This window comes from Pagrus pagrus (genome assembly GCF_965226575.1).
Source record: "Pagrus pagrus genome assembly, chromosome: 1".
In the NCBI taxonomy this organism is placed as follows: Eukaryota; Metazoa; Chordata; class Actinopteri; order Spariformes; family Sparidae; genus Pagrus; species Pagrus pagrus.
Window position 1 is genome coordinate 11,754,809 of NC_140185.1, and position 26,427 is coordinate 11,781,235.

The following is a 26,427-nucleotide window of genomic DNA, read 5'->3' on the forward strand; positions in this document are numbered from 1 at the left end:
TGGGCTTAATGAATAAATGAATTAATCAATTATCTTTTTTACATTGAACTCTCAAAAGCAGAGCCGACTTTAAGATGCAATGTACACTATGCCACATCACACAATTTTAGTTTAAAATGTCAGAGAACTTTCTTTTTTTGCCATTCACCAGTAAAACAAACTAGTCTTTTTACAGACCGTGCTAAAATGTACAAGATGCCAAAGTCTTCTTGTTTAGAACAATGTAGGTAAAAAAAAATAAACATCAGTTGATTTGATGGTATAAGGACATTAGAATGTGACTACACTTTTGGCAAAGTAATATTTTAACACAATATTGTGACTTTTGGGCACTTTTTACAGCACTGGCATAAACAAGGCACTAAATGATAATCTCTTTAAGGAGAAAAGACTTTTAATGTTAAGTAACGATGCTTTGTTTTGGATGACACACAGCTCTCAGATGCGTGTCCAAGAAGCTGATGCTACAACAGCAATCTGTCATCCAACACCTTTATCCTCAAAGCATTTGAAAGATGTTGGTGGAATTTCACACAACCAGAACGCGAGCAGAGAGATCCAGTCCACAGGATTTTAGCAGTGGTGAGAAGAAACATATACAGACTTGCTAGTGTATGCGTCTACCTGGTTGTGTAGTTTGGTTTGACATTTCTCACCTGTTGACAGGCCAAAAATGTTGCACAAACAAGGATAAAGTGTCGACTTGTCAGCAAGGCAAACTGTGTGCTTAGCCCTAAAGTGAGCCTTTGACTTCAGGCTGAGTGGGTCATTGTGGCTTTGACAAAATGTCAGAGGAAATGTGTGTGCTTGACCTCTAGCTTGTGGAGTCTCTTTATACAGCTTGACAGGAAGTCTCCTTGACGTTAAGATTAATTAAAAAAGCTATAATTTGCAGCATAACGTGTGCAACCCATTTCATCATGCTGTCAAAAATCCTTCTGCCTCTAAAAATGTATTCTTTTTTGATTCAGTCGAATTAAAAGATATTTAGCAACATTTAGCAAAATGTCAATTACCTTGTTCTCTCTGATCAATGTGTAAAGAAGCCTCTAAAGCTCAGTAAAAGAAAAGGGTGTGTTTTGGATCTGTTCACAGCCTGAAGAGATGTAGATTTTAAACCCCTGTCTTAATGGATTAAGAAATCATCATGACAAAACTTTGCATTAGAATATATTTTAATGCCACCAAAAAGAGCAGCGTGCTAAACATCTTCGGAGTTGTTGGAATACACAAAGGTAAAAAGCCTCAAAACTTATTTACAGTTGGTCAAAGATGGATTGAAGCAAAACCTACTAGACAGCTCGATATTTACAAAACAACTGTGTTCTGTACACAGAACAACTGTGAACATACTGCTGGTGATTATTTAAATCAACCATATGCTCAGTGTGACATCCACTACATGAACAACCCTTGAAAAAAGTAAGATGACACTATGAAGTTAAAAAATTAGAATAAAAAAATCTATTGTTCGAAAGCTCACACATTCTAGTCTTTGGGTTGCAGGTAAAGAGAGCAATAATATAAGTAACAAAACATTACATTTATCACAGAAGAATCATATCCATGTCTTTAAGAAGTAATAATCCAGCATTCAAAAAGCAAACTAATCCAGCAAATGCATGTGAAATATTCTACATTGTTTAACCAATTCCACTTTAGTGATGATTAAATTATAATTTCACCCTATTAATTTATAACTGGGATCAGACGTAATAGAAAAAATGCTCCGACTCTCAAAATGATGCATAGTTTGACATGGCGGTCCCTTCACTGTTCCGATAGTCAGGCAAAATCTTCATATGTACAGCAACTTAAGGTTTTCTGCGTCTGGAAGAAAAGAAAAACACAAAGCTTAAAGACCTGACTTTTAAAGCTAACAGCTGGAATGTTGTCCGCTATTTAACATTTAACAGACAGTGCATACAAACAAACACAAAAGTGAGCACACATGGTTTATTTGCTTACTTTTGAAAACCAGGCGTGCTTGCCACTGGAGCCTTATGGAAGGAAAAGGGTGGAAAAGGGTTGACACACATAAGACTAAATGCATAAACTTTACGTTGACTGGACACTGAAGTGACCAGAAAGCATAAGCATAGTGTAAATCAGCACAGTAATTTAATATACAGATTTTGCATGATTAGTTTAATTAAGAGCTTACCCTGTTCTCTATGTCTTCGATCTGAGCTGGTCCTTCTCCAGACCCTGATCGCCTCTTGCGACTGAAATAAAAGAGAGCTCTCGTCAGTTGTCTGGACAGAAGGAACATAGTAAAAAGGAACTTGAACTTCATCTTATATTCAACTTATCTAAATAGAATGTGTTGACTGTATAATATAACAGATACAAACTAGAAAAATTTGTAACTCTAAAATCTGTTACAGCGTTACATGAAATTATGACTGTTTACTGTTTCAGTATCACAAACCTTTAATTTCCAAGGTTGGTTTCATTAACAAAATACCCAAAATACAGTAGGCCTATATTTTTTGGTCACAGGTTCTGGTGTCAGTCCACCAGTTTTCCAGAGAGACACACACAATTCTTTTTCCAGTTTCTTTTGCACAGTGCTGATTCTGTTCAACGGCAGTTTTAACAGAATCGTATGTCTCCATGTTATTCCAAGTGTGTTTCCATCTGCTTGTTTTATGGACATAAACTCTTTGCTAGAAGCCCGACTAAAAGCCACTCCACTGGGTGTGTGGTCGGGTTGTGGATGATTTTCTTTTTTCATCTTAATTTTGATCCTTCCCCGACTTTCTCCTGCAAAATCACTTTGCTGTATGATTGTTTATTGTATACATTTTGAAGGTTCTTGCTATCAGGCTAAAACTATGTGGCACTTTAATACAAGTTAATTTGTGTTTCAAATCTGCAGTGTTGTACTTTTGTCTCCCCCTTGCGGTAGTTAGTCCTCTGCCAGAAGCTCAACATCGTTGCTGTAGCAACTCCCCTCTTCAGTTGTAAAATATTGACAATATTGAAAAACTAGTATACTGCAATTATGAGAGGTTTATCTGGAGGGTACATGCTTAATCAGCAATGTGTGAACTTGTTTGGCAATGGTTTGAATGTAAAAGAGGTTCATTTATGGTTGCTTTGCAATCATGACATAATGCTGTCAAATATATTAAATCTATTCCTATGAGAATCATTTAAGAACAGTATTAAATATTTTAGGATACTATCTTACAGAGAATATCACATTGCTCGGTACACATACAAATATTACAAATACTTTACCTTAGTGCTGTTGGGCACTGTTGTTTTAGTGTCTCAATGTCAGTAAACTGCACAGCTTGTCCTCCGCCTCTGGTCTTAAAAACATTGCCCTGAGATAGTAAAGAGAAGCCTCACACAAATGTCCAAAGGAGAATACAGGAAGAAACACACACTCACAAAGAACAGTGAAAAAGATATCACTGCCCCATTAAAATCTGAAACGGGACACCATTGTGAAATCAAAATGTGATTAAGTCAAAGTCACATGCACAATATTAAATAATCAGGAGTCTCAAATTACACAATCAAGTAATTTTACCTTGATCAATTTGGTCTCGATCTCCCCGTCGGAGGCAAGCTCTTGATGTCTAAGCACATACTTGTGGCATTTAGACAGAGCCTTCTCGTTCGGGGCGGACACCTTGATTGCATTGGGTATGATTGGCTGCATGACAGTGTCTAGGTCCAAATTAGAGGTTGGTTTGTGGTCTACCCATTTCTCCCCACCCGCAGACTGTGAGCGCCTGTGCCTTGGATGAACTGGAGGAGCCGTCTAGTGAACCCATTGTGAGGAAGACAAACCAGGACGTTATTCACATGTGACACCAGCAGGGACCGTTTAAAGTGTCGGGGTAGTGAAGGTCGATCATTACAAGGTGTTAGCTTGTACTGAAAATAAATGTACTACTGGAAGTCAAAAAGGGATGAGGTGTGTCCCACTGGAGAGATTTCTTTGTTTTTATTTCCCAGGTAATCACATCTAATATTCTGGCCTTCCAGTAATCCATATTTTCATGAAGCAACTAAACAAATTGCAGTGAAAACAGACTAATAGAGTGAAATAGAATCTACATGCAAGGCAGTGTTAAGGTGGTGTGGAAATGGGTAGCAACTAAGACTACATGCAAATGGAATACAGAAGTGGTTTGTAGATGAGGTTTTAAGATCTAACGCACAGGTTACTGATTTTAAAATGTTTTCATTTTTAAATGACAACTGAAGTTGTGGACATCAGACTGTTAAATAATTCTGTTTTGGTCCCAACATATTGAGCAGGTAAGTAACAAACACAAATATTACTTGGTGCTCCCAATTTAAACTTTTGGAAGACCCACTGTGGATGGAAGCTTTGCTTCTTTGATGCATTTGGTATTTTTATTTCTACATGAACAAGCAACATTCTGCACGAGTCTGCAGCAAATGTGCAGTCCTGCTTCTACTGCTATGTGACAAGAGGTTTTTTTGGATAAATGTCTATTTTTGTGTTTATTTTAGTGCTCATTGTCAGTTTTGGTCATTGAAAGTGGTGGTACTGAAATGTGTGATGATGCACTACAAGGAAAAAGCAGTTCTAGAAAGTACTTGGTAGCAACATAAAGAACTACAAACATTGCATGACTACTCATAAGGCCTAAGATGCAAGTCAAGAGGATTTACAAGCATAACAGAGCAGTCTCTCCTACAGTCTGGATAAAGAAACACCAGACTTCACTGATCCAGCACTTCTACTTGATGCATTTCTAAACAAGCAGAAATCTACTGATAACATTACGGGTGCAGTTCTGCACAAAGGCAACACTTCATCTACAGGCTTGCGGAGAAAAACTAAACATAATCTTCAAGACATCTACGTTCTAACACACACACTAACCCTTGAGCCTGCCTCTAGGTCTAGACCATAGACAAGAGTTGTTGCAGGGGCCTCAGTTTCTGGGGCCCAGTGCTTCCCTCTCCTGCGACCCACGCTGCTGCTGCCTTGGTAAGGGGCGGGATTCCGGCTCCTGTACCGGGGAGTCCCAGGTTGCCTAAACTGGCTGCTTGAGTCTACAGGGAACTTGTGCTCCCAGTCAGAGATGCAGGAGGCTACTGAGGGAAAGGCTGAAGAGGAGGAGGAGGAGGAGGTGGAGGCAAAGGAGGAGGAGCAGGAGGAGGTGGGGTAAGGGTCCTGAACTGCCCTAACATTGGCTCGATTTTGGTGGGAAGGTGTTTGGCTGAAGTCCTGGAAAATGATGAGGGAATGGGGCAAAGCATTGTGGATATTAGGAGCTCCAGGTGAACACAAAAACACAACAGGGTGATACAGTGAAGAAGCTGCTGTGTACAGAAAGTACAGAAATCATAGGATTTGTGTTAAAGATAATCACAATAATAATTAGTAGCATGCAAATTTTCCACGTTAAAGTTTCATAAGAGAGTGATTGAATGCATAGTGATAAAACACACAGTATTACAGAGTAAATAACTCACAGGAAGTGGCGATGGGGACGCAGACCTCTTCTGAGCGAGGTTGCGATCTCTCTCCCGTGACGGCCTGTCAGGCTTGTCTGGACGCTCAGTGGGACCGCTGCCGCCGCCGCTGCCGCCACTGCTCTCTGTCACAATGGCCTTGAGCTGCTTCAACTTCTCATCCTTCACCCACAACTTGTTCTGCATCTCCAGCTGCTTGGCGTTCACTCGCCTCTCCTAATTAGAAAACACCAGCAGGAAACAAAATTAAGAACAGACTCATTTATTTAATCCTGTACGACAAGGGCTCATGTTTCTCATTTCTAAAAGAACTGTACGTTTAATACTACTAACCACAAAGTACTATGAAGCACTTCATGATATGAATTTTACCTGATGAAGGTTTGAAGAGCAAAACATTAAATAAATTACCATGAGAGGCAGCTGGCTTTGCGAGATCAAGTGACCGAGCAAATCCATCTAACCAAGCTTCAAGCAATGCGCTGAACACACAGTGGATCAATCAATCAATCAATCAACATCCTATGAGCACAGGCGTGATTAAGTGACGACTTGTGAGAAATGCAACTGTCCGTTTGAAAACAGCAATGGCTGGTGGTGCTCAAGAGGTTAATGAGATGCTGCTGTAGCAACAGTTATATCAGAACTGGAGTTACTTAAAAGGAGAGTAAAGAACGACACTGAAGGCTCTTTTCAGTGTTAAAGATAAATTTGCTAATCTCTCACTTGACTTCAGCAAAAACCAGCTGGCTCCCGTGGTGGCAGAGCTCTCCCTGTTGATCAAACTGGTTGAAGTAAGCCTGTATTAGACGGTGATGGACAGATAGTTTTCCCAATCAACAGGCAAGTATTTTTTTAAGTGCCTGTCCTTTACCACATATTGTCTAGGGGAACGCCAGGTTACTGAATAAAAAAAGTACAAGAGATTAATAGTATATGGGTGGACTTCTACGAAAATCTCTAACCGCACCAGTTAATTCCCTTTGAGTTTTATTATATTGAAAAAAGGAAAACATGCGCCTTGGATTGTTTTCTTCTTCTTTTGGATGCATTATATCAGTAAGAAAATGACTTACTGATTAATGATTATCATCATTGTTCCGTTAATAAAATGAAAGCCAATTATTACATCCGATAATGCAGAGCATTGGCTGCCGACTAGAGACACCACTTAGAGTGGTGATTTTTGCTTCTCTGCCTTTCTCCCCCTCATCACCTATACTCTACGTTGGTGCACAAGTGCTTTAGGTTATATTTTACACATGAGAGCCTATGGGTTATATGTTACTCAAGTCATTATAATTATAATTGTCCATAGCAGTACACCAGTAAGGGAGACACCACGAGTAATTTATCAAAAACAGGATGAACAAGCAGTACAAAGATCTGTAGAAATGTGAGGTCTGTGACAGCTCTGCCTACCGGACTCCTCAAACCACAGCTGATACGATTTGCACAAACATAGAGCTTGTTCTGTTAATAGTAAATTGTTGTGAATGAACTAGAAATCAAAGGCTCTTTGAATATTGGTATTATATTAGTATATCATTTGTATTGTTTCAGACTCAGCATAATTATTGGTTATCATTACTTGCCCTGAAATTCCATATCAGTGCATCTCACTCTTTTCTTTTCCATTTGGTAAAGGCTCCATCCTTTTAAATTAACCTTACAATAATAAAATATTCATAATATACAGTTATATTTATGTTAGTATGCCTTATCTGACAAACCAACTATTTTTTGAAGTACCATGTTAAACAGTTTTGGCATACTGGGATGTGATAACATGAGTCGTGTCCTTTGCTTTAAGCTCAGGTCATATATTACTTTTTAACAAAGTCGCTCACAGTACCCGCCTCTGCTGTAGTTTTGCTCTATGTGTATTCTACATCCTTCTACATTCTGTTTTCTAAGCATAAGGAGAATAAATTATTTATCTTACAAGTTTCGGTGCCATTTCTATTTTTTACTTGTTTGAGCAGTGACTTACACACTCCTTCTCCCACTTGAGTTTGGTGTCCGTCACCATGCCCTGCATGCGCTGCTCCATGCGCCTCCTCTCTGACAGCTCTCGGTGTAGCCGCTGCTCCCGAGTCTCCAGCTCCTGCTGAAGTGAGCGTTTGTCCTGCTCATACATTTCTGTCGTCTTCTGCAGGATATCGATCTGAAGAGGGGGACCAGTAGTAAGGGAAAAAAAGTGAATTCATATATTCTTACTTCTATAAGCTTGGCTAGAATAAGTTTTATAATTGAAGTGATAAAGCACCTTGTATTCCAGTGTTTTGGATTTTTTTTCTAGTCGTTCTATTTCTGTCCTCTGGTTGATGATGAATTTTTCTTTCTCGCCCATTTTGCTTCTGTGATCATGCAGGATGGTCTCCTTTGCATTGAGCTGACCGTCAAGCTGCTGAAGCATGGACGACAGTGTATTGGCTGAAGGAGAAAAAAATATGAACGTAAGATGTTAACCATTTGGTTTGAAAGGTTGCTCTTTCCTGCAAACATAAAAAAACACTTTTATCAGACTCTTATCATAATTAAGTGACTAACCCAGAATAGGGGGTCATCTGCCTCTCTGAAACTCTATATAACTGCTTAAAGGTATCACCAGAAGATGATGAGCCAGGGTTTGAGTAAATGATGCCTTACAAAATTATTCATACATCGTTGCTGGACTTAATAAATTCAATATTTTATTTCAGCTTAAAATCAGTAATGAAGTAGGCTCTCTATAAACCAGAGAATTATTTGTGGTGTAGACATGGAGTTGTACCAGTTTTGTTGAACTGCTCTGTCATCATCCGACGCATTCGATGCCTCCTTTCCAACACCTCAATCAGGCGCTGCAACGTCTGATCATCAGCTGGGTCCACCAGCTCACAAGGAGGAAGGGCAGGAAGGCTTTCTATGACTTGACTCAGCAGAGCTGGGTCATCCACTGTTTGAGTAAGGAAAACTTTGTTAGCAACAAGTAACATAGAGTAAATGACAGGAAAAGTTTTGAAATGTAAAATACAGCTTGACATGAGCACAGTGATCTGGTCGTACAGACTTGAGGGTGATTTACCTGCATTACTGGGACCTCCTCGCTCTTCCAAGCGACGTGAAAGCTCATCTTTGAAGGCCTGGTTTCTGTGTCTGCGTCCTGCAGCAAGGCCACAGATTGGCCGGTCAACCGGCCGTGCTACCTCCACCTCCTGGGTCATCTCAGCGAACCGCATCACCAGCTGCAGCACAGCGGAGTACCATTAGAATGACCATCCTAATACCTTTAAAAACACCCAGCAAAGCTCCAAAATAGATGCTGATGTTTGAATTCAGCTGTGAACTTTGTGACTGACCATAGTTTCGTCGTAGTCATCAGCCTTTGGGTTGACACACACAATCATCCTGACTTTTCCTTCTCCATCAAAGTAGTTTTTAAACAGATGTGTGACTTTAGAGTCCCTGTATGGCACCATCTGGAAGGAAATAAAGGCTCTGTGAAACTGTACCTACTGTAAAATTTTATAAATGATAAATCAGAGCAACAGTTCAATATTATGGCAACATTGTGAAATACCAACCCTATTAGTTCCACACATCTGGTTTTCACGCAGGACTTCCATGCATGTGCGCAGTGTCATCAGGGACTGGTTAATATTCCCTGTAAACGAGACATTACTGGAGATGTTTGGTGTCTGAACAAACAGTATTATTAACAATAATACATTTAACTTATATAGCAACTTATAACACAAAGAAATGAAACAGTGAAAATCTGCAGATACACAGAAATGGTAACTTTGATGGAGGACAGAATAATGAAGGAACTGACCTGCTTCACGCAGGCGGCTTCCCTCGGCTCTGGTTCTGCTGGTGCGCTCGCTGCCTGCCAGGTCAACCAGACACAGCTGGCTCACATTCACCTGGTTTTTATCCTGGAATTTAAGATCACACCGTTAGTGTCACTAAACACTGCCTGGAGTCCTTTTGACTACATGATTTGTATATACTGGCTCCGTTTTGTCACAAACTGATTAGCTTAAATTGAAAATCAGAATGGACTCACTGCTTTCCTCTGAATAGACAGTTCATAAAAACAAACAGATTTCAAGGTTTTACATACAGAAAAAAACAAACATTTATCAATATGTAATTTGGAGCTACATCTGACCTGTAGAATATGATCCCCGTCAGCATCAAGTGGTGCCTGCGCCAGCTTCACTGTGAACACACTGTGAGAGCGACTGGATTCACGGTTGAGCTGAGTGTTCGCTATCCTCCTTTTCTTTTGTCCTGGAGACACGGCAGAGCGTCATTAATACAATATGTAACACTAACAACAGAAGCAACAGTATGGGTCAAATCATTTCTTTATAAAGGGCAACACATTTATCGCTTTGTCCAGTTATTCCTGCTGATTTGATTGGTCAACTAATTTTGAATGCTGATAATAGCCACTGGAAGCTCTATCTCAAAACTGCCCAGCTGCAGATCACCATATCCTCGCTGCATGGACATGGTAACAAGGCAAAGTTATGGCTGCTTCCTTATATGCAATACACAAGTTTATTTAAACATTGTAATAATTATTCTGTTAAAATATTTCAATGGTTTCAATCAAAAAACATACAAAGGCTGAAAATAAATAAACAGCTTAGAATGTTTAAAAATTTGCAAACAATTACATGGCATCTATGAGGAAGATTATTTTTTTTACACTCACCTTTCCAAAAGACTTCAAAAGCCTCCTCTGTAGATTTTACCTCCACTTCTGTGCAGCCAGCAACATACATGTTATGATTCTGATCTTCACGGAGAATCTTTGACTGAGGTGGTCTAAAACAAGTCAATGCAAATAATTAATATACAACAATAATGTAACACAATGTGTTGCTTTAGTAAGACGAGCAGCGAAAGCTAAAATGGCTTTATTTGATGTTAGTGTCAACGTCTGTAGGGAGACAGAAACACATTCAGGGGTTCAGACACATGCACACTGGGTTTGCACACAAGCTCGAGCCATTCAGGGATGACATGAGTCTCCATACTAACAGCAACAACAGGGAGCCAGTCCTTGAACACAACAGCCACCAAAATGACACAAAGCTAATAAACTACACCTATGTATGCCATTTACAGGGCTTTGGATTAATGGGATGGAAATGCACTGATGATAACCTACGCAACATATGAGCTACAGCCAAGTTATGACTATGAATAAACAGAGTACTGTGTAGTGTACTTTTACTGGCCACATACATGAACTCATTGTTCCGTACAGGCGTGCCTCCACCGAGCCACCTAACAAAAACAGGATTTTTAAAAAGGGCATCTTGTGAACATAGATAAACATTTCTGTCTCAATGAACTCATTCAGCACATACATGGAACACAGTCAAAGTGGTTGTTATGCAGTGACGCGTGCACAACTACTAGAAAAACACGTGTAGTGTACATTAGTTGGGCGTTGCAGTGTGGGTGCAGTTGAACAGAGCCATCTATCATGTACTGTATGAATAGCACCACAAATAACCTGGACTCAACTAAGCTTTGTATAGACAACCTTTACACTGATTTGTAATCTCTTACTTTGGTCTGATTGGGTCAAATGGAGCATCTTCGAGGAGATCATAGATATAGTTGTTGTAGACCTCGATGTAGGACACAAAGACGCTGTAACAACAGTCTTCATCCACATTCTCAGATGTACATGCCTCCTCTGAACTGATCATATCAGCAAACTCTGGGTCAGTCTTCTGCCTAAAAAAAAAAATAAACCGAAAGAAAAGCAACATGATGACCAAAATGAAACTTTGAAAAAAACTTTTAATTCAGTTCCCTTCTATTCCAACAATACTTGTGAACACCATATATAGTATATAAAGTATGAAGTGAAATAAAATGACTCATAGCTACCTGGAGGAGGGCGTTTTGGGCACTAATGGCTGACTGTCTCGTTTCTGTCTCTCCAGGAGAGCATCGACTTGACCCTGGATCTCCATCCCATTTTTGTCATCTGGTTTAAACACCTGATGATAAGACATTTCAAGTCAATGTCCCACCGCTCTCCAAAAATGTAATCCTTTTCTTAGAGACCAACTACCAAAAAGATTAATAAATTAAAGTCTTACAAATCTTTTGGCCTGAAAGGGGCCGATGCTGTTGAAGAGCATGTCTAGTGAACGGGGGAGGAGTCCACCCTCACCAGGTGAGCCTGTCATGGTAAAGGTCTTACCGCTTCCAGTAACACCATATGTGAACAGCAGACCTATGAACAGGGAACATCACAGTTAGCTAACCACATTTCACAGAGGATTAGTGCTAATGTCAGTTATATATATCATGTTGGTTTATATAATGAATGTGTGATTATGGTTTATTCAGACGACCACAAAAACTGATAAACTCCAGTTATTCACCAATTATCAAAACTATTTTAAATTTATTTTCAGCTGATCATATAATCCTTTGAGCACTACAGAAGAAAATCATCAATGTATGGGATTCGGCATAGGGCACATCACACATTTCATGTCTCAAAAAACATTTAACTCACCATTTTTACAGTGAATGAGGTCCTCTACCAGCGGCCTGGCAACATCCTCAAACAGCTCCATTTGAGTGGTATTAATACCAAATACTTTTTTAAAGGTGTACTGTGTCTAAGGAAAAAGAAAGAAAAAAAATTTAATATGAATGGCATTTAACAGAAAATGGAAAAGAAGAGTCATTATTATCATCCTCATCCTCATCATCATGCATTAAACCTGTTGGTGTCCAAGAAAGTCTGAGGTCTCTACTGAATACAACTATGACCAAACAATCATTATGGATTTCTTTTGTTCGGTTTTGTTGTGCAACTTTTTTTCTTAGCTCAGTAATAAAATAAAATAAATATATGCCTGGTGGCTGCCAGTGTCGGTTATGTTTTACTTTTAACAGCTTGTTTAGGTAATAGCTCTGGAGTGAGATGTCAGGTGGAAACAAAAACAAGTATAAATGGTAATTTTTCTTTACATGCTCAGATTACTTCCAAAGCAACACACTTACCTCTTTGTACTCCCCATTGCGGTTGGCTTTCAGACCATCTGGAGCATGTAGCTGAATAGTGGAGCTGCTGATCATCTCAACACAGCATTCCTCATCTTCACCTCCAAGTGGACGTATACGACAGTATACCTGCAGAGATGAATGAGTCGATAGCAGAGTGGGATATGGTCATTACAGCTGGAAGGACTACATTCAGATAAGCCTCATTTAAACAAAATATTTCAAAGGATCTATGAGTCTATGGTGTCAGCCACTAACAAACGTCTCCTTCTGACTTCATGAGTTTAAGTCTTGATATGTTGTGTTTGTAAGAATCCCTAGATAAGCACGTTGTAAATCCAGTTTTAGGACAGACTTTTCTTCCATTTCTATTGAGGGCTTCACTACAGAAACAAGCTACTCTTTTAACTGTAGCTGTGGTGTGATGCTGTTTCAGTTTGAGCAATAACAAAGTCAATTCTTCACTTACTCCAACAGGATCTTTCTCTGTGTTGGATGCCTTTTTTGGGCCATGCCTTCGAGGAGTCTTCCCTTTGCTGCATGAGAGAAAACAAAACAGAATCAATGTCAAACACCAAAAATAATTTTGCGATTATTTTGACGGATATTGCAATACTCGATTTTAGTGAGAATAGTCATTTTTGCATTTAATTTTTACTGAAAAAACTGAAATTATAATCATTTTGGGTTGAGTCTCTGAAACATAAACAAGCATGTTCCCCTACATCTGAAGAATATAATTTATAGGCTGGAGGTGTCTCTGTGAGACCAAAACACTTCTTTTAAATGGTATGTTATGACACATTTTAACCTTATCAAGAGAATGCACCTCATTTGATCTGAATATTGCACTTGGCCATATCGCATTTCGATTATATTATGATTAACTGTAACATGTTAGTTTATACTCCATATAATTCAATTAAATTACACTTGTACATCACCTGGCTCACACTCTCGGGTCAAATTCACCATCAAGGTGTTGATGTGCTTGCCAGTAAAGCTCCTCCACACCAAACTCAGACAACTATTACTTTATGTAATTTACCAAATTGGGACCGGACAGGGTTTTCCACAAAATTGGAAATGCTGGTCTCGTATTAAACTGCCTTTAATATTTTGTATAACAGATTAAAATCTCTCCATTTAACAGTGAAGAGCCAAAACCAAACCATAAACCACACCAGACCAAAAGTGACATAGCAGTGTAACTGTTATACACAGATATGTGGTGGGCAAAAGTGTCCCATAATTTCGGTCATACAGTGTAAAATTCTTCGATATGTGCCCAACTAATAATAATAACTTTAATTATAGACCACCTTTAAAAACAGAGTTTACAAAGTGCTTTGACAGAGCAACAGCAGGACACTGTTATAACAGGATAAATGCTTAAAGGTCAAGCCAAACTAGGAGAAGTTAAAACAAGAGGGTGAAAAATTAAAAAGAAACCTATTAATCTACTTTTTCTCATCTAATCTACTGTTAAGCTAACTAGCTAAACTCATATTAGCTCAGGTGTCAATTGCTAACGTTAATTCACAGGTAATGGCCAACAAATATAAGAACTTGACATTACATTTGCCAGGTAAACGTTCAGCTTAAGGCTGGCCGTTTCAGAGTAAATGTTATAACACGAATCCATGATGGCGTGAGTTGAAAAGTAAATACTGAGCTCAAACATCAATACTGACCAGTTGGTCGACATTCAAATAGCGTTAGCTGCGGCTGAACTAGCTTAGCCCTCCTCATTATGCCGACTACGGTTAACACTTACTCTCTTTATCTAGGAAAGACCGCTCGCAGGTTACGTGAGATACTTGGATAATTTTGCTAGGTTTTAACACAGAGCGCAGATGTAGATTTTTAGCAGTTTATCTATGTAAAAGGTGGTAAAACTCACCCCGGTCTCTGCATTGTTGGTGTTAAACTCCTCTCCTCCACTACGAGAGCGCCTCTTCTCGATTTGAAAATTCTGTTGTTAAACGTTTTTCCGAGTGTCTGGCATTTTAACCAATCACAGCGCAGACACCGCGTTCAGGAGCGGAACTCCCGCCCCCTCTGATATTTCACCCAATCACAATGCAGACACAGCGTCCAGGGGAAGAAGTCCCGCCCCCAGCTCCTGGCTCAAGGACTAAGCCAGCTGAAACGTGTGAAAAGACAAATTTTAACCTGTATATCATGTTTGGGAAATGTTTCATCTGAATATAAACATGTATTTATTTTATGTAATTTTATTCTACTTCTTTATTTTATTCATCAACCATCTCATTGATTCACAAGCTGAGTAGTACTCCTCTTGTTGTGGTCTAAAACAAAATAAAGGAACAATATTTCGTTTGAAAGTTAATTCCTGACCTTTGCTAAAAATGACTCAGGGTTACTAAAAATGTACTCAAATACTTTACAATTATAATTACTTTTACAAATACAATTATACTTTTATTATTTTATGTATGAAAAATTATGTCAGTGATATTTTATTTTGAAAACATGACGATAGACAAGAACGTAATCTTACTAATTCAATTGTGAAACAAAATGGTCTGAAATAAACACTACCTTTTACTTAAATGCTAGTAAATTCACCTTTTACCACATTTATAGCTAAAGTGCAAAATAAAAAGCAGCAAAGTCCTGAAAATTGAAACTAAAAGAGATTATTGATTGAAATTATTCGAGTATATAACTCTAAAACCTTTTTTCTCTTGTCCTGTTTTACATTGTGAACAGTCTCTGACATTATCCTGTATCAATGGTAATTATAATATCATTTCATGTTCTTACTATACGTGTGTGTTCGTCAATGTTTTGATTGAATTAAAATTGAGTTGATAATGTGTTACAACACCAAACTAAAATGACTTTACTTTACGTTTCAATGAACCAGACATACTGAATAAGTTACACAAGTCACTCTTATTTACAATTACAGCAACACGTAGACAGGTTTAGTAAATCGTTTATTTGAAAAATCAATCATTATAAATAACATTGTGTATAAATACTCTCATTTTTGCATCAACAGAACAATGTGACATGTCACATGGGACAGCAGTCATATGAGGGACAGAAACATTCACTCTGTATTAGATATTTTATATCAACAGTAACTGAACTTGCTACTTTGCAGGAAGTTCTAACTCATTTTTCTTCCCTTGTCATAACTGTTTCTCCGTTGTCTTGACTAATAAACAACCAATCAAGTAGGCTGTGTACAAGCACTATAAATATAAAGAGGTAAAGTGTGTAAATGTAGCACTACAATTTAAAATTGATAGTGAAATCAGCATTTTTTTCCCTGCAACTGACAGTCTCTTCATGCCCCACATGTGTGAAAATCAGAGAGCGAAGCAAAAAAATATATATTATGAACAAATATAGCACTGCCCTTATAATGTAGCCAACCTGCTACATTTGTAGCTTTTTTTGCAGGAACAAGTTTCCTCAGAAACATTTACATTCATTACATATTATGGTAACAAACATTTTGTTAGATTTCCATTGTATGTTAGTGCAACTTTACCCACACGACCAGCAGCTGTCATCACAGTGATGTCTCAGTTTAGTACAGACTGATAGATATGATTCACTTAAACATTACGTCAGCTCCTCGTAGCTCAGGAGTGTTCTTTACAATGTTTCTATATCACCCATAATGCACTCTTTTCACTTGTCAGTATGTCTATGACTAGCTGCGTCCCCTCAGTCGTGGCTTATGAAGCCAGAGATTTAGCAGCAGCGGCCGGCCTTGGCTGAGGTTTTCTTTGGCTGTTTCTCATGTTTCTTCTCTTGGCAGGCTGCAGCAGAGAGGAGAGGTAGACTGTACAGGAGGATGATGATCAAATTCACCACAACACAAAACAGCGCTGCACCCACAGAGTGAGTAGAGGTGATGGGGATAGAGTGTTCAAGGAGCCAGGGGCGCCGTGTCACCATGTCCTGCTCGATGGCCTTCATCTGGAAGTGGGTGCCCAGGATGCCGCACACATGGAAGAGTTGATGGCTGTGACCTGCAGAGGGAGCAGTCGAGTCATGTTTGAGCTCAGGCAGCACAGTCACATGTCACACTGACATGAGGTGTAAATTCAAGCTCTGATAAATCAGTCACGTTGCCAACTGAATTAAACAGAATGGAAAACTTTGGAGACAGTTAATCATTAGCATTATTTCACAATGTTAACCACACATGAGAAAACTGTGTTAATCTGTTAATATGAATCCAGTGTTTATTTGTAGTGATGAAAAGTCTGATATGAGACATTTGAGAGTTAGCTGTAAAAAACATATTCTTCCAATACTGTAGGTGCACACCAATACACAAACAAGCACTTTTAGTGGATGTACTTTGACAGTCGACGTTGCCAACAAGGATTACATTGCAGAGCGTCTCACAGCTGTGAACTGAGATGATCTACTCTGGACCGATTCCAAAACGTTTTGTACCTATCAGTCTTTACACACCAAAATATGTAAACAGCCTGGAGAAAAAATGCAATGCAAAAATTGGGAGATAGTCCAATGACTAATCTCTGTAGGTTCTGGCTGGCACACCCTACGAAGTAAACCAATGCTTAGCATGTTGATGACGAGAATAACTACTCCTCAGATCAGTCTTACCTATGTAATCGAAGCTGCCAGGTGCCAGGCGCTCAGGTAGATGTGTGGCAAACAGAAAGCCTGTGAGGAAAGCCAAGGCGATGTGGTAGAAGTGGAGGAGGTTGGTGTCATTGTCTGTGCAGCCTTCCCCAACACACAGAAACACCTGTGAATACAACACAGAGCAGAAAAGAATATTTATTATAAAGGGAAATGGCCAAAACCATACATTTAAAAATGGAACAGAGGTATTCAGATACAATAATTGAAAGAGAATCTTTAATGCCTCCTGTTTAACTCCCAACGCTGCATCATAAATCAGTTCTTAACCTTCAATAAAATGATTCATTTCTTTTATGATGTCATAAAAGGCTTTTCAACTCTCTGCAACTCTCAACTGTTGATGTGACCCATGTGTTATGTTTGATATATTTCATTTCCTTTTCCATTTTACAAAGGTTTGTTGTGTCATAGAGGGATACAATATCTGGTAAGTTGTTGTCAAAGGCTAAAACCAAATGTCCCCAATGCAGGAGATGTTTTCCAATCCAATCCAAGAAGTAAAAACAAACCTCTTATCAATTCATTATGTTTAATGTTGCATGTTCAGAAATATAACTCATTTTATTTAATTCATGCAGCTACCACTTTTGGGAACTAGTTCAAGTGAAAAGTCCTTGCATCAATTGTTTTGTGATTTTGTCTTCACTAACTGCGCACCACAATATATACTTTTCATTGAACTGCACTGTATCATTGCACAGAGGGAAATGTGCATCTACTCAAGGATGAGAGGCTTTTGATTGTGACAGCGTGGGATGTAAACATTAAGAGGGTGTCAGCCTCAACTGAGCTCTAATGTAGTTAGCTTAGCTAGCTTCAATGTATTTTTTTTTTTGGTGCTTTAAACACCACAAGTAGAGTGTTATTTAAGTCCATTATATTGAAGAAAATTCAGACATCTCTACTCACACCAACACAATCTAGATGGATAAATAGGACTAAAGGTAAGAGGAAAAGTTTGTATTTTTGATTTTGGGCCAAACTGTCCCTTTAACTACTGTTTTATTATGACTTTAAATCATATCACAACTGAGATAGCCTTTGTCATTGACAACACCAAGGAAAGTATATGAACGTGAGAGCATGGAGCACCTGAGACAATGAACTACTCTGAAAAAATGTTATCTATGACACTTTAGAAACAGTATTTTCTTGCATGCACACACACACACACACACACGCGCGCGCGCGCGCGCACACACACACACACACACACACACACACACATATACACACGCACACACGCACACACACACACACACACACACACACACTCTTCTTTGACCTTTCAGATGTGTCTTGTGCAACGTGCACAGAGGTGGACCTACCCTGTAGAACAGAGGAATGTTGTCGAACAGGTACGGGTACGCAAAGGCAAAAACACGCAGGTATTTGCTGAACTTTGGACTCTGGCACTCAGGGAATCTGAAATAAAAGAAGCAAGACATTATTTTTTAATAATGACAAACAATACTTTCACACCTACATACGCTGAACATTACTTATTGTTATACTGTGTTATAGCTGTGTTGGAATTTATGTGCAAACTTCTTGCAGGGCATCACCACTGGTAATGCCATACTTAAGCATGTGTGATGAATTTAAAACCATAATACTGGGGGAATTGAAAGTGAATTACAAAGCCATGCACAGGGTACAAAATCAATGTTTTTGTTCACCGGCCAAATGGCGATTGAATGATCCACTTTCTGATTTACCAGCACTTGAGTGGTGGCTGGTGCTATATTTGTGCCCTGCAGATGTTTAGTCGTCCATGTGGGTAAAGTTTAAATGTCATATAATCCTTAACCAGCATGTGTATACTCAATCTGCTGAGGACTGTGTGTACAGTAGCTACACATTTCCAGATAAGTAAAGAAACCCATTAAAATCAACAAAAAAACGACACAAATGGTATGCTTCACAGAACTTTTATATACACAAGCTTTAAAAAAAAAGTTATCACTTCAACCATGTTTGATTGTCTGAGAGTTAGAGTCAGTTGTTACAGAACACGTTGTGCCACCTCGTCTGTCAGCTCCTCTAACCTGCTCAGCTGAAACTACAATCAAAGTAAATCACTGTTTAGGGTTGGTCCCTGCAGTCACAGTCAGGTAACGCCCTTTGTATTAAAAAGTCAGTTGCTCCATTCTCCTTTTTAAATCCAAGTCAACAATGTATGTGGGATGAAGTGTGTCTCAAGGCTTTTGAAGGATAATTGCACATTTTTAAAGGATTAAAGTGCATTCATCTACTGCTACCATCATCACCATAGACTTGATGTTAGACAGAACAGTGAGGGAAGCAGATCTCTAGGTGTCTTTACCTCTTTATGGTGTCATGATTATATTGCCAGTATGGTAAGCCAAGCCTTAGCAGAGGGGAGAGATGAGCAAAGAACAATAATTAGCTCCACCGAGCTGACATTAAATCAGTACATGAAGAGATAACAGTGGCAACAATGTGATAACAGTTGTAAATGTAAGAGGTGAGATAGTTGTGTATTGATACAGAAGGCTGTTTCTCAGGTCATTCAAACCTTTAAGATGTCTCATTTTACTTTATTGAATAATACAGACACAAACCCACTGAGCTCTACTGGCCAATCACAGAGACCAGTCACATTAAACTGTTGTCATGGACACAGACTAGACTTATCAGGTATAACACTGGCAGTGATTTCCAGCAAGGGGTACTTCTTCAGTTGCTGTAGGGTACGTTGGGTTTTATCCACTTTTATACAATGTTGTAAAAAGAAGCCAACATTATACTTGTGTAAAAGTAAAATTATCCTGTTAAATCTCACTGTTAAAGGTGAAAGTCACCCATAGGTAAAAGTCTTAAAATATTTTAAACTTAATGTACTTATGTATAAAAAGTAATAGTAAAATTAAATTATAGGCCTACATATATTTACATGTATGTACTGTATACTATGGGTCAACTGATTATTGGCCTGGCCGATAAAAAGTACAATATTTGCCTCAAAATGGAGTGAAGTGGAAGTATAAAGTAGTGCAAAGTGGAATGGTAAATGAACTTGCATTTCTATAGCGCTTTTCCAGTCTACTGACCGCTCAAAGCACTTGACAGCACTTGTTACATTCACCCCTTCACACACACATTCATACACTGATGGCAGAGGCTGCCATGCAAAGTGCTTCCTGCTCATCAGGAGCAATTTGGGGTTCAGTATCTTGCTCAAGGTCACTTCGACAAGCAGCTAGGGGAGCCGAGGATTCGAATCAGCAACATACCAACTACTAGACGACCTCTACTGTCTCACCATACCTGGAATAGCAGGCGATGGCGGTGCAGATGACAGTGTTGACCACAGCGATGGAGACGTAGCACTGATGGAAGACGCCGTTCACCCACTTGTCCGGGAAAACATAAGCTGAGTAGCTGATAGCTGAACCTGCAGCAGGACACATCCACAGTGCACACTCTGTCAACTTTAACACTGTAGGATTTATAATAGAATAAAATGACATACTGTAGTCTGAGAGATTTATTATTGATGACATTTTGTCCACCAATCATTATCATCATCAATCATGTCACTGGATGTCTTTAACGAGACATTGGGACATTTTTCTGGCTGTGATAGTGGCAGCAAAGCCGAATATTACAGATGAGATGTTGGAACAATTTGCAGCCAAAAAACTGGTGAAAAACATGATATTTTCCAAACCCTAACCAAGGGTTTTTTCATGGGACAAGAATAGTAATTAGGCATTAAAAACAAAAAAACACATTTTCGGGGTCAAAACTCAGACGACTGTCACTGAAAAACACATCAAAACACAAAAAATATCAAAGTTAAATTAAATTATTTTCCATGTTTCAATAGCAATGTGTACTGTGAGTGTTCTGGCCCCACAGTTTTTGTGTCTAAACCTGACCAGACCTTGCACAGAGATGTCACGACATACTGTAGAATAAAAAATTGAACATGAAGAACTGTAAAATTTTAACATATCTGTGATTTGCAAAACTCGTGCATTGCCAATCCTGGCCATTTGGTTTTGCAGTTCTGACATAAAATATCTGGTTGAGTTCTTGATCCTTAGCTTTAGCATTTGGAGGGCTCAGTGCATGAAGAAGAACCACTCAATACCATTACCCACTCTGGGAACTGAGTGAGAGGAGACCACATGTACTTACCCAGGCTGTAGAAACTGAGGGCGCCGTAGTCGAAGAAGAAGCAGATGTGGCGTGCCCGCGCCGACATGCTGCTGAACGTGTGAGCGCAGCTTGACGCCAGCGGATAAATGCAGCAGGAGAGCAGGAACATCAGCAGAGGCCAGGTGAAGGAGTCCTGCCATGCTGTCTGGATCAGGACCACCGACACTAGTTTCCACAGGAAGTACCTGAAACAGATGCATGAGGTTAATTAGACTGGAGTGGATGCAGTAGGATATTTGATAATTTGTGTAACTGACATGTTATAAGTCTAGTAACACAACTGCATTAAAAAGAAATAGCAGTCAAAACAACATAGGAAGCTATCTAATTAGTGAACACACAGCTTCAGTGTTTGAGTGGTTTCATTTTCTCGCAGCCAGGCAGACAACTGAACAGTCTCCTGATCAGTTCCTCAGGCTGTTTCTACATGAACGATTACAGCTGAGTCATTGCTCGACACCATCCCACACACTGTAGTAGTTTTACTGATAGTATTGCTGGAATGTTTGCACGTGTACGAGATGGTAAATAAGAGGCTGAAAATTTGCGGTATGATATCTTTACATCACACACCTGAATGTGGGCGTAAGAACAGTGTGAACAGATTTTTCCTTCCAGACTTCAGCTTTGACAGAAGAAAAGTTGAAGCACCTAACGTCCCATAAAACCACAACTTTTTACATTTCGGTTTGTTTAAAGACTAAATGAGTTGTTAAATGCTGAGCTCTAGAGGTGCTGATAGTGTTGTGGTTTTAGGTTTTAGTTTAGTTATTTCTGTTGGATTTTGTTTGTTTCACCTCTGTTCTACTTTCTGTCTCTCTTCCGCCTTTGTGGTTGCCCTGAGTTGTTCAACCTGCCTTATTATCCTCCTGTGTTTTTAGCCAATGAATGGTTTCTCTTTGATTTGTAAGTTTGACTGCATTTTTCTGCCTGTGTCTCACCTGTTTCTCCATAGTTTCCTGCATGTTTTTGTTTCTGGAAACACATTTATGATATTAAGGCTCTTGGGCTTGGGCCCTTTTGCGATGGTTTCACAAAAATGTCCAAATGTGCGACATCAAGGCAGGTTGAAAAAACAAAAGTGAGCTAGACAACGCTGAACTCCAAAGAACAAAAGCCAGGCTACAAAATCTGGCTGACAGGAGAAATACGAAAACTTAACTCTGCAAAACTGAAGAAACACAAGGAGCAAATGCAGACAATCTGACAACTGAAAGAGGGAAACAATAACAAAAAAATAAACAGGGACAAATAAACTAATAAAACATAGGTGGGCACAGAAAACAGGCATGTAAAAGACAAAGACAGGAAGTGAGAGACAAAACAATTTAAAGCAAAATAAAACAGGAAATAACTTCACTCCAACCCTGACAGATAGGTGCATTTGTTACCTACAGAGAGAGCCGTGCCAGCTGTTTATGCTAGGCTAAGCTAACTGCCTCCGAGCTAGCTCCATATTTAATGCACAGACATCAGAGTGGTATTCGTCTTTTCATCTAACTCACAGCAAGAAAGCAAATTAGCAAATTTCCAAAAATGTGAAACATAACCAGAACAAACTGGAACATTTGAACTGCTTCTTGCTGTGAGTCAGTCAGAAAGAGACTTATTAATGAGCAAAATACAAAGTATTAAAGTATTAAACGTGATGATATTTAATTTGCATGTTGATGCATTTAATAGATATAAACTGGGTTGGGCTTGTCATCACTGTACAGGTACTGACAGGACCTGTCAGTGTAGACAAACCCGAGATGTCCATGATTGAGTCTCATGTTCGTTTCTGCTCAGTTAAATTATGCGTTTGTCACCAACTGTCAGTTACGTAACAGCCAACAGTCAACAAGCTGAATCTTATCAGTGGGCGATGGTTTGCTTTGTGTATTTTTGCATCGCAGCTTCTGTTTTCTCGTCTCAGTGCACCTCACTGACAAATCAACCTTATTTGTGCTTTTCCCCGTCACTGAGCATTTAACTAATTGTGGCAACTCGTATGTACGCCTTAAGCACAGATCTGCTCATTAGCAGTTGGCCTGTAGGTCTAAGCCAAGCCCCATGACACAAATACCCATGTGCCCTTAGCATATCTTCAACACAAACACACACACACATACACACACACACACACACAAACACACACACACTTTCTCCCTGGACCATGCAGTCAAAGCAACTGGCATCTCAGCAGGGAGGAAGTGCAGTGTGGCCCCTGGGAACCTTTAGTAGTATCTTTAAATCAAGAAACGTACTCGCATGAACACACACGCAACAAATAAACTGCAGCGGTTGCACAGCTGACACAAGTGTTGGATATGCTTTAACCTCCGTGCTTTTTACTCCTCAGATTTTTAGCCCCTCTGTCTACACCTGCAAGTGCTGCGTCATAAATCTATCAGCAAGTTGTGTCAGCTCATTTTAGTAAATTAGACTGTTTCATCAAACTAATTACATCACTACAACACGTCTACATCAACTTTTTTGTTGAGATAACTATGAAGTTTAAGGGTAGACAAATTTACAGGTGCAATATGTAAACATTTAATCTAAATAACAGTTTTGACTTTATGACTTCTATGTATTGTGTTGCAGAGATTACTACTGAAGTGAGGATGTCAACCATCCAGGTCCAAAGCTTCTGTGCCAGCGATGTCCGGGCTGCTAGCTGCACAGCTAACTGAGCTAACTAGCTTACAGCAGCTAGTTAGCAGCAGTTAGGGGTTACTTCAGTGATATTCTAACCTCTATTTGTTTTGGGTATAAATTTGACAGGTAGCCAGTTCTTACATTTTGCACCTGTAAAGATCCTCTCCCTCTCCAGACTTGTTGCTACAGGCTAGCAGGCAGGCGATGCGTCTTGGTGTGATTGGCCGCTTAAGGCACACATCAATTCTCTAATGTTTGTCTAACAGGGCTTTTGCAGGGAAAAAATTACAATTACTACATTTAACCTTTAAAATGACACCTGCTCTTTTCCCCTCATTAACAAATCCAGAATATATGAACTTCAACTTCTTCAAGTTTCCTCATCACGCTTTTTGTATGCAATGTCACAAATCACGCTCGTCGGCCCGCCTGTTAAAATCTGATTTTCAGTGAGCACAGAGAAAATTTACACTTTCTGCATTGAATGTGAAAACTGTCTTCTCGTGTTAAACTCTGCAAATACAATGCATATTTGACAATGTTTCTAAACCACTTGATTTGATGAGTTATCTCACAAATGAGCTGGATATTCATGCACTGTATATCAATTTTCACACTGCATGGGACAAAGTTGAGCAAATGAATTGAATAAAGGGTAAATCAGCTGTATATATGCAGCTGTACTGTGAGAGTCTGTTGAACTCGAGGCTTGTTGACAGGGAGACACCGTGAGGCTGCAGGAGGTCTGTGAGACCCACATGGTTGCTGGGATGTCTGAATTCATAACAAACCTGTGTTTGCGAACAATCCTTCTCCTGTTACCTGATGGCTGTGAGTGATTGTTATGTTCCAACTGTCTGCAGGATCCACAGCTTCATGACAATATAAAGTCCACTGCTCTCCTGGCTTCTGTTTAACTGCTTAAAGAGTGAATCTGTGGTAATAAATATACACTGGGACGAATCCACTGACTTATAATATGAGTACTAAGCAGACAGATACTGTACCGCTGGATATGAGCAGTAAAACTGAATGGTAGTCTTCAGTCATCAATGTGCCTGAACTGATTTAATAAATCCTCTGTCTGAGAGAATGTGAGTCTGTACAACAACTTGAGGACATCATGGATTACTCTCTGGCCTTCAACTCAACAAGCTGTGCAGGATTCCTTTAAACTTGAAGGTGCAATCCTCAAACAAACAACTAAAACAATGCCTTTATCAAAACTGTTACGCGTGACTTCAGATTGTTCTCTGTTGCTCAGCTGTGATGACTTGCACAACTCAACTTCATGTAAACGCCCTCATGTACCAAGTGATGTAGAAAAGACACGTTTATAAATCTTTAAACTGTGATGCACTGCAACAAAAATGACATTTGTCAGCTGTACCAGGTGGGCAGAAAGTGGGTCCAGATGTTGAGCGTCTCATTGGTCAGCTGGAAGAGGCTCAGGATGCAGTCGGTGGCCGAGCTGCGGGGGTGTCTGTAGCCGGAGATGATGCTGTCCTCATGGAAAACCTCGAGAAAGAAAACTCTTGTTTAGTCCTGAAAACTTTTCTCTCCTGCTCTGGAGGCAGAAGAAGTCCCTCAAAACTATTTTGAACACTGATTTCTCAGTGGACCAAGTGTTGCATGTTTAATACAAAGAGCTATAGAAATATCACAATATTTATTTTTTCAAATGTTCTATTGATTTCACTGCAATATCGCGAATGAGTTCTTCAGACGACAATAATAGTGTTGTGAAAATCTGATATCTTGACAGCCCTGTTACATCACATTAGATTCCATTGAGTTTGCAGATATTTGTGTCCAAGTGTCTTCTTCTCAAAGAGACAACAAAGACGGCACTGAAAATAAGAAAAATAAGAAAAACAAAAACAACAAAAAACATTGAATAAAAAGGTGTTTCTTGAAATGCTTTGTGGGTGCTTGCGTCTCATATTAAGTGTACTGCGATACACTGAGATGAGATATAATGACAGTGAACAAATATCTGATTAATTAATATAAAACACAATCGCCCAAGAAGGAGCATTTCATTGAGATATCTGACATTTCACTTACTCCATCTGCATTTTGTTTTTTACACATACAACTGAATGTCAGAGTAGTTTGTTTCATGTAGTGAAGTATGACATGTACAAATACGTTAAACTTTTTCTTAAACTTTTTTAAACTTCTTTAAAAAATAACCAGTGGCTCTCACCCTGCTGATAAAATCCAGCTCAGTCTGAGTGTGTGGAACCAGAGAAATGTCCAGTAAAGATACAGAGAAGATGAACTTACTTTGGGCACTTGATTGATGGTGAAGACTCGTGGTAATCTGATGAGGCTGAGCATGACTACCACTGCACGGTGCTGCTGCTGCTGCTGCTGCTGCTGTCTGGGAGGAGAGCTGAACTGAAGCCGGCGGCTGGG

At 39.3% G+C, this 26,427-nt stretch overlaps 2 protein-coding genes across 5 annotated transcripts; both read right to left on the bottom strand.

Moving 5' to 3' along the window:
* Positions 1-1,157: 1,157 nt before the first annotated feature.
* On the bottom strand, positions 1,158-14,493 carry LOC311255101 (kinesin-like protein KIF23). Of its 4 annotated transcripts, XM_084349294.1 has the most exons (24): positions 14,414-14,493; positions 12,980-13,046; positions 12,511-12,639; positions 12,017-12,122; positions 11,592-11,728; positions 11,377-11,489; positions 11,050-11,220; positions 10,720-10,761; positions 10,184-10,296; positions 9,632-9,753; positions 9,293-9,395; positions 9,042-9,121; positions 8,817-8,936; positions 8,543-8,702; positions 8,249-8,413; positions 7,742-7,908; positions 7,466-7,639; positions 5,473-5,688; positions 4,877-5,224; positions 3,545-3,778; positions 3,247-3,335; positions 2,165-2,225; positions 1,969-2,000; positions 1,158-1,830 (listed from the first exon to the last, which is right to left on the bottom strand). In XM_084349294.1, the coding sequence occupies exons 1-24, from the start codon at positions 14,425-14,427 to the stop codon at positions 1,815-1,817; spliced, it is 2,979 nt and encodes a 992-aa protein (XP_084205420.1). In that variant the 5' UTR covers positions 14,428-14,493; the 3' UTR covers positions 1,158-1,814. The 4 variants fall into 4 exon arrangements, with proteins under 4 accessions (XP_084205420.1, XP_084205421.1, XP_084205422.1 ...); XM_084349295.1 differs by lacking the exon at positions 10,720-10,761; XM_084349296.1 differs by lacking the exon at positions 3,545-3,778.
* Positions 14,494-16,245: 1,752 nt separating this feature from the next.
* paqr5b (progestin and adipoQ receptor family member Vb) lies at positions 16,246-26,364 on the bottom strand (the record flags this gene model as incomplete). The annotated part of the gene is made up of 8 exons (XM_084371677.1): positions 26,296-26,364; positions 25,397-25,524; positions 21,343-21,548; positions 20,467-20,593; positions 19,502-19,546; positions 18,504-18,600; positions 17,134-17,278; positions 16,246-16,526 (listed from the first exon to the last, which is right to left on the bottom strand). Exons 1-8 carry the CDS (start codon positions 26,347-26,349, stop codon positions 16,246-16,248), a joined length of 1,083 nt encoding a protein of 360 aa, XP_084227803.1. The 5' UTR covers positions 26,350-26,364.
* Between the last annotated feature and the right edge of the window lie 63 nt (positions 26,365-26,427).

Excerpts from the sequence above, each read along its gene's own strand:
- LOC311255101 (XM_084349294.1), bottom strand. Across the intron at positions 9,754-10,183 it reads TTTTGAAGTCTTTTGGAAAG|GACAAAAGAAAAGGAGGATA; the intron begins GTGAGTGTAAAA and ends CCGTGTCTCCAG. Across the intron at positions 2,001-2,164 it reads TCGAAGACATAGAGAACAGG|GCTCCAGTGGCAAGCACGCC; the intron begins GTAAGCTCTTAA and ends TCCTTCCATAAG.